General features: G+C 35.2%; 1 protein-coding gene across 1 annotated transcript; it reads left to right on the plus strand.

The window, feature by feature from the left end:
• The first annotated feature begins 114 nt into the window (after positions 1–114).
• Positions 115–2,857, plus strand: LOC107624650. The gene is made up of 2 exons (XM_016327105.2): positions 115–474; positions 892–2,857. Exon 2 carries the CDS (start codon positions 961–963, stop codon positions 2,671–2,673), a length of 1,713 nt encoding a protein of 570 aa, XP_016182591.1. The 5' UTR covers positions 115–474; positions 892–960; the 3' UTR covers positions 2,674–2,857.
• Positions 2,858–9,012: the final 6,155 nt, after the last annotated feature.

Consider the following 9,012-nt stretch of genomic DNA (forward strand, 5'->3'; position numbering starts at 1 on the left):
AATACGATTTTTTTATTAAATTATAATTAAATCGATTAAATTAATAAATCAATAAATTAATGTCTAAAAGGATTCGATAATCGGTCCCGTATTTAGAATCTTGATATGATCATAGGAACGCAAATTGCCAAATTCCAAGTTCCAAAAGCCAAAGTGCGAAAGGGGCCACCTAAAACCAAAAGTAAAACACAAATAGCAATGGCATCTCACACTCGCAGACAGTGTTATGATGAAGAAGAAGATGCAATCACTAATTACTAATTAGCAAACGCACTATCAAGTATCAACAACCTGAAGTCCTGAACTGTCAACATAACATCCCACGTTCTCAACGTCCCTTATTCCTTCTCTCCTCGTTTTGATCGAATTCTCTCTCTCTCTCTCTCTCTTTCTCTCTCTCTTTCTCTCTCTCTCCAAACTTCAATTCTTCTCCCTCCCTTAGCTCAATGCTGCTCCAGATTTGTGCAGACCAGGGTATGCCCCTTCTCTCTTTTCCTTGGATCTCTCTCAGTATCATCTTTTCTTTCTTCTTTTGTGTTTCATGCTTTAGTTTTAGTATTTCACTATTTCTACTACCTACTTTACTTGCTTAATTCAAAAACTTGCCCAATGACAACTCAACCGAACAAAAACTAAAAAGGGGCAAGAAAAATTCAATTTTGAAATAAAGCGTGTCTTGAGCTCGTGAACTTGCAAGTCTTTTTATGATTGACTTTAATTGAATCTATGTAGACCGTGTCTTTTTTGGCTTATTCATGTTCAAAGCAATAATTTGGGGCCTAGGGTTTCTTCCCCACCCCCAAACACACACACACACAAAATAATATACATAAATAGAATTTAATGGCTTGGACTATCTGATTTTGTGTTTGTGGATTTGATGGCATACAGGGTGGTGGGGTAAATCTGTCAGGGTTATTTGATTACATTACTTGATTCTTTGGACTAGCTGTGATATCAATGGGGCGTGAAACGGTGAATGGATCATGGCTCAGTGCTTTCTGGCCAGCCTCCCGCAAGAGTGCATCAGAGGACAAGGCAGTGGTTGGAATTTTGGGGTCCGAAGTTGCGGGTTTGATGTTGAAGGTGGTTAATCTATGGCAGTCTTTGAGTGATGGGGAGGTGATGAGAATAAGGGAAGGGATAATGAACTCTGTTGGGGTCAAAATGCTGGTGTCTGATGACAATGATTTCTTAATGGAACTTTTGTTGAATGAGGTACTTGATAACTTCAGATCTCTTTCCCGGTCTGTGGCCAGGTTGGGTAAGAGATGTGTGGATCCTGTGTATCATCGATTTGAACATTTTGTTTCTAACCCAGCTCAAAATTATATCCATTGGTCTGGGTGGGAATATAAATGGAAAAAGATGGAGAGGAAGGTGAAGAAAATGGAAAAATTTATTGCCGCCATGATGCTGTATTCCCAAGAGCTTGAGGTACAGGCAGAGCTTGAACAAACTTTCAGGAGGATGCAGGCGAATCCTGAACTGCACAGAGCGAAATTGCTCGAGTTTCAGAAGAAGGTTGTGTTGCAGCGCCAAGAAGTGAGAAATCTGAAAGACATGTCTCCGTGGAATAGGAGTTATGATTATGTTGTTCGGTTATTGGCAAGATCTCTGTTTACAATATTGGAGAGGATCATACTTATTTTTGGGAAGCATCAGCTACCAACTATTCCACAACAAAATGATTCTCCCAATGGAAACACCAACAATTTTCTGCGTAGTCACTCCTTTTCTGCTCTTATGCATACTTCTGTCCATCCGTCAGAGAATGATCTCTATGGGTTGAATTCAGAAGCCATTGTTAGGAGGCCTGCATCAAACTCGGGCTTCATAGCTGACAAGAACAGACGAAAAAAGAAGCAGCATCAGACTCTCAATCCACCAGCTTTGTGTGGAAAAGACCTACATCCAGAAAGCAAGCAGTTAGTACATATTGGGGCCATCAGTGGTTGCATGTCTGTTGCAAACAATTCTCTTGTCATACAAAGCTGTTTGGTAAAGAATGGCGGTTCCATGAGGTTGACTGGTTTTCATATGAAAAGTATTGATAAAATGAAATCAGTGGAAAAATCCCCACTCTCTAACAGGATTAGAATATATTCGAAGATATTGGTGAACAACCGGTTAAAGCCTGCTCCATTTATGCTTGGTGATGCAGCTTTGGCCCTACATTACGCAAATCTGATTGTATTGATTGAGAGGGCAACGTCATCATTGCATCCAATTGATCACGAAACAAGAGATGATCTGTACAGTATGCTACCGACTACCATAAGAACCCTTCTGAGAGCTAAGCTTAAGCGTGATGCAAAAAACAGGCCTTTCTCGTTCTATGATGCCAACCTTGCAGCAGAATGGAGTGTGGTTCTTGCACAAATATTGGAATGGTTGGCTCCACTTGCACATAACATGATAAGGTGGCATTCTGAGAGAAATTTCGAGAAGGAGGATACAACTTTGAATGCAAATGTCTTCCTTGTCCAGACTCTACACTTTGCTAATCAGGCAAAGACTGAAGCTGCCATTACTGATCTTCTTGTTGCTCTCAACTATGTATGCAGGGTTGATAAAAAAGCAGACAATAGAGATACAATGGAATTTGCTGGCACTAGATCTTTAAATGGTGTTTGTTTAAGACAAAATAGAATGTACAATGTTCCTTTATGAACTTGGACGTTGCCCGTGTCCTGATGTTGAATTTCATCTGCTTTGTATAGCTGTATATCCTAATGGTTTGCAATGATGCATTACCAAATAGTAGTGGTATGTTAATTCTATTCTTAGGTTATATCTGTACGAACTAATATCTCTAATTCATTGATCGAGTTAGCATAGTATTTTCGTTTTCCAATATCATGGAGTTTTTAAGTTACCAGTTTTTTATTTGTTAGTGTTGCACTGCGTGTTTTATCATGTCTTGTTTTTGCTGCTCAGTGTATCAACTTTGACTGATCTCATTAACTCAAGTCGTTTCGTATAAATTAATCAGTTTACTTTGTGTCTTTCTAGCACACTACAAAACAAGATATAGGCAAGTGGTACTTTATGGGTAAATAATGAATAGTAAATTAGTAATTGTGTAACTAAGGGTCAATTTTGCTTATAAAAAAACAAAAAGGGACAAATTTTCATCAAACATTTGTCATGTATGTAATAGGAATAGGTCATCAAGAAATTAACTACCAAATAGAATTAGATTAAATTAAATCAGCAAGTTTGTGAAGTTGGGTTAGTCTATTGCTGCAAGCAGTGTGGGGAAAGAAAACTTGCAGCTGCAATTTACAAGTCTTGTTTGAATGGTTGGATGCAAGTTTACGGCCTAATTCTGGTTTTTGCGGTAATCACTTCCCCAAGAAATTTAACTTAAATCATTTATAAAAACTTAGTAAATTCCTTTACAATAGTAAATTCCTTCACGTCAGTCTAACACACCAATGAAATGAATTATGTATTCTTTACTATTTTATTCTTGTGGTTTCTTTATTTGTCTTTTTTTATTTATTTATTAGGGACAATTTTGACATTTGAATCTTTAGTAATGATGAAATTTTAAATTAGATTTTTTTTGTTTGATTTAGTTTGAACATTAATGTGAGAATTAGAATTCTCTTGAGAATTGAAAATTATACTTTTATTGTATTCCAAACCAAAGGAAAAAATTCTTTTCTTGTAAGAAATCTACTCTAAAAGTGTTCCAAACACACCCTATCCTCTCCATTTTTTTTGTCACTGGAGAGAATACAGTGTAATCTTCCACCTTCAATTCTTCAAGTGGGACCAAAAATAAATGAGAGAGAGAATGCAATGAAGGGTGAGATCTTCCACTGGATACCATCCAGTTTTTTTTCCACTGGAGAGGATCCACTCCCCTGTAAATGTGTAATATTGTTGACTTACATGGGAATCTACGACGATCTATATACTAAGTCTTGAAAGTTTGCACAATACCTCATAAATCATAATTCATAAACTCCCAATATTTAAACGAAAGCTAGATAGAATTTATGCAGTTATTTTCTATCCCAATGAAATTCATATAATTAGTTTTCATTCCATCCAAATTCTCCATCCGTATCCGCATCCAAAAGAAAAGATCCTTGAACTTGAAGTGAAAAAGAAAAAGAAAGAGAAAAAAGAAATAACAAAGAAACATAACAAAGAAAGAAAATCAAGATAAAGATAAAAGGTTGCAAAGTTCTGCGCATCAATGGTTAAAGAGCTAGTTATATGTCTGTGGTGTGATTGTCCAAAGATAGGGCTCGGGCGATTAGATCCGAGGGATGCTTCATCACCTAGTAACTTGGACCAACTGGTCTGGGATTACCGATCGAAAATTCATCATCAAGAGTTTCCTTGAGACAAAACACTTAGAAGTCCAAAGAGGCTATAAACATCGATGGTTGGGAGTTTAAAATCTTTAACTATATGGTTATGGTGCAACATATCAAGGAGTGGCTCGGGTAATTAGATCCAAGGGGTGCTTTATCACCCGATAACTTGAGCCAACTGGCCTGGGATTACCGATGGAACACCCATAATCAAGAGTTGCCTTTGAAAATGAAGCATTTAGAGTTATTAACCCGAAAAGCTCTCTGGTACAAAACAAGGATTCAAGGATTAACAAAAAGCTTAAAAGAAAGGTCTCGTAATATTATTTGAGCCTTAACTCTCAAGGATCCTCCATTCTTATGAATGCAAGACTCATTAAGGATAGAGAGAATTCAGGATGATCATTTGGGTTGCTAAACCCCACTTCTTAGAAAGGCATAAACTTCAGGAAGGATTTAATCTCACTCCATCTAATGCAATTCTTTTCTTATCTGTTTTCTTTTGCTTGAGGACAAGAAAAATATTAAGTTTGTTGTTGTGATGCATCCGCATCTTTAGTGTTTTTCCTTCATAATTTTATTTAATTAGCTAAAAATTCCTGTTGGATAAACAATGTTTTCATGATTAAATGAGCATTACTTTAAGTTAGTTGAATTCATTGATTATAGGAGAATTTAGAAGGACATTTTCAAGGAACAAAGAGGAAAGAGAGGCTAGGAGACATCAAACACAAGAAGCATATGAAAATGGAGAAAACAGAGACTTATGTCAAAGAACCTCTATTACAAATCCTACCCCTCTAAAAACTAAAAATAATAAACGATTAGGGGAAAATAAATTCTAATAACTCAACCCGTGAATATAATCTGCTATGCTCCTGTAGCTCCGCACTAAACCTTCGCACCTGTAGCCGAAAGGGGTGGAAATAGCGGGTAAGAACTGGGGAGATCTCAGTAGGGTCGAGGTTAAAAGTTAACTTCATTTTAATACCATAGCTGATAGCAATGGGCAACAAAATACATTTAGACTTAACAAATAAAGGACACAGAAATCAAGCAATTATATAGCACACCCATAATCACAAGAAACACACTCACAAACAAATATGCGCAAACAAGTATGATGCATGTCTATCCCTAGTGCAGGTAATGAGCTCATCTATCGGTTTCGACCCGCTCTCGACGTAACTCAGCAACCTTTGTCTGAGTTTAGTTTCCAGTGTCATAACCTTTGTAAGCAACCTCTGTCTTACAAGTGCGACTCTCTTGAACTGATGTATGCAAACATAACCTCTGTAAGCAACCTCTGTCTTACAGGTACGACCATCTCCTGGATTGGCCGATGTATCTCTGGAAAGCGAATCTCGGTGGACTCACCACCATATCTTTGCTCATTTTCAGCAGGTAAACAATTATCTCAGCTGGTTCTCAGTGCCAACCAATATCTCTGCTTATCCCCTTTTCTTTTCGTTCTTTCTTTCTGTTCTTTTCTGTTCTTTGCTCTCCTGTGGCAGAGGTTCTTTAGATTTTTTAATCTTTTCTTTTCTTTCTCTTTTATTTTCCTTGTTTTAATAGCAGAAATTATCTTTACACTCTTCCCTCCTCTCTCCCTAGATGTTTTATGAAGAGTGAATCATAAGATTCTTAACTTGTCTTTCTACAGCTTTCAAGTAGGTTACTATTTAACTCTTCTATTCTGTTATAGTACAAATTACAAATGTATAATATATTTCAAAAATACTGTGATAATAATCTTAATAAATTAATAACAATAATAATAATAATTTTCTTTATTACTCAAAACTTATAACTTAAGCTTTATTATTAAGCTTTTATAAATTATTCTGATTTTTTGACCTTTTTAAAATATTTACATTCTTATGCTAACATATTTTATAGTTTATTAAAATGTTCGTATATATATTATAATTACCAAAATAACCTTGAATCTTTTATAAAATACCTATTTTATCCCTGAACTTCACAATTATTATCCAAAATACCCCAAAAACATATATAATTACAAAACTAAGTTCAATTTTTATTAAATTACTATTTCAATCTCAAATATAAATCTTAATTTTCTGATTATAACTTTATCAAAGGACTGAATCTCATTTCCAAAATTTTTCAAGTTTTCATTTTAAGTTTTAAGTCCATTTTTTTTAAACTTCACTATTGCCAATTTTTCATTGTTTTTCATTTAATCTCTCGGCCATCAAACCTCATCAATTTTAGTCAATAATTCTCATTCACAACAGCCCCAAAATCATCAAAATAACCCCAGCTAGGTTACTCTTCATGGCCGAACCACACAAGCAACAACAATAATTCAACAAAATTTCAACATAAAACTCAATCAAACTCAACAATAATTAATCAAACAAACATTTACTTATAAAATTCACATTTGATCATTATAAAGTTAACAAACCCTACTTCTGTACGAAATCAAACCAATGGGACCTCCGGAAAAGTTTTTTGACTGAGTTGGTGAAGAAGAAAACGTCAGGAATCATTTGTGCTTCCTAGAACTCCAATTGACCGAACTCAGGGGGAAGAAGAGCTACGTCACTGTCAACTTCTATTGGACAAAAGTAACGCCAACGTGTACAGGAGGAGGATACGAACATTTTTACCAGATTAGATTTTTTATTGGAGTTACAAATCTCAAGAAATAGAGTGTCAAACGTTCATGGCCCATGAAGTTCCACACGGCCTTCTCTCTCCTTTTTTCTTTCTTCTTGGTTCGGTTAAGGAGAGGAAATGAGATGTTGATAGTGAGGATTAGTGAATAAGGGGGGTAGATGTCAACTATTCTCACACTTATTCATGCAAATTTTATGTTTTTAAGTTCCCTTCCTAATTTTGTGTTATGATTGAAAACATGTTTCCTAGGCCTTAAAATCACTAATTTTTAATCCTCTTTTATTATCATTCAATGCCGTGATTCGTGTGTTAAGTATTTTCAGGGTTTATAGGGCAGGAATGGCTTAGAAGATGGAAAGGAAGCATGTAAAAATGGAAGGAACACAAGGAATTGAAGATTTGAGAAGCTATTGGCGACGCGTACGCGTGACTTAAGAGTACACGTGACCGGTGCAGAAGACAAACGACGCGCACGCGTGGACCTTGCAGAGTTCAGATGACGGGTACGCGTGGTTGACGCGTACGCATGACAAGCGTCACGTGCTATATTAAATAGAATACGCTGGAGGTGATTTATGGGTTGCTTTTGACCCAGTTTCAGGCCCGAAAATGAAGACAAGAGGCTATAGAGTGGAGCTGGGACACATTTTTATTCAACTTTTCATTCATTCACACACATTAGGTTTATATGTAGGTTTTTAAGAGAGAGAGGCTCTCTCCTCTCTCTAGGTTTTAGGGTTTCTTTTAGTTTTATTTCTTCTCAAATTTAGATTTCCATCTTGCTTTAATTTAGTTTCTCTTCTACCTTTTATTATTCTAGCATCTCAGTTTATCTTCTCTTGTTGGTTTCTTCATTTTGTCCATTTAGTTTATGAACCCTTTGTTCCTTTCAATTTCCTTTTAATGCAATTTTAGGTTTTCATGTCTTTTTATGTTTGCCTTGGTTTCTCCTATTGTTGATTTCTTGCTTATGTTAGTCATAACTTTTATTAATTCTTGTATTTTATGATGTTTCTCTTTATTGCATTCTACGTGTTTGATGAAATGTTTCTTTTAGCTATAGATTAGAATTTTATGCTATTGGCTTGGGTTGGTAACTTGGGTGACCTAGAGTTTCTAATGTCCAAGTAGTTGATAATTTTTTGCAATTAACTCTAATGTCCTAGAGTTTCTAGTCTTTCACTAAATTAATTAGTGGAGTGGCTTCGACTTATGGACTAGGATCTGTTAAGCTCACTTGACCTTCCTCTACTTTTGGGGATGACTAAGTGGGAGTGATCCTCGTAATTATCATGTTGTGGTTAGTAACAAGGATAGTGATCCTTAACCATTAACCCTCGCCAAGACCTTTTTTTATCATTTGAGTTTCCTTTACTTTCTTGCAATTTCCATTTCTTGTCTCTTATTCTAAAACCCCAAAAAGAAGTACATCGTAACCAATAATAAACACACTTCCCTGCAATTCCTTGAGAGACGACCCGAGGTTTAAATACTTCAGTTAATTTTTATTGGGGTTTGTACTTGTGACAAATGAATTAAACATTGACCGAGGATAATTTGTTGGTTTAGAACTATACTTGCAACGCGATTTTATTGAGAAATTCTTTACCGACATTTTTCTTCAGTCAGCCTCGTGTCAGTTTTTAAAGCTGTTGAGTCAGCGATTCAAGTTATAAATATCCTAAACGGATAATTATAAAAACTGGATATATTAAAACACAAGTAATAATATATATGAGTTACTAATATAAATGACATTAGTAACATAATGATAAAAGATGTATAGTGAAGCATTAGCAAAGCTAAGTTCACCGAAGAGTACCGATATTTACCCATATCGGCGGATATCTAGCTCGATAATAAATTATTAACTAAACTTTACTTTTAAATTAAAAATATCAATTACTCAAATTAAAATATATAATTTTCATTATTTATAAATTACTAAAATTATACTTTTAATTATGTAAAATATTTCATCATAATAAAAATATATATAAGAATCTGAATTTAATTGAGCTCAAATAGT

The sequence above is a fragment of the Arachis ipaensis genome, unplaced genomic scaffold, assembly GCF_000816755.2.
Source record: "Arachis ipaensis cultivar K30076 unplaced genomic scaffold, Araip1.1 Aipa1183, whole genome shotgun sequence".
NCBI lineage: Eukaryota > Viridiplantae > Streptophyta > Magnoliopsida > Fabales > Fabaceae > Arachis > Arachis ipaensis.

What these genes read in the sequence shown, in the direction of transcription:
- LOC107624650 (XM_016327105.2), top strand. Translation starts at nt 961, where the DNA reads ATGGGGCGTGAAACGGTGAATGGATCATGGCTCAGTGCTTTCTGGCCA.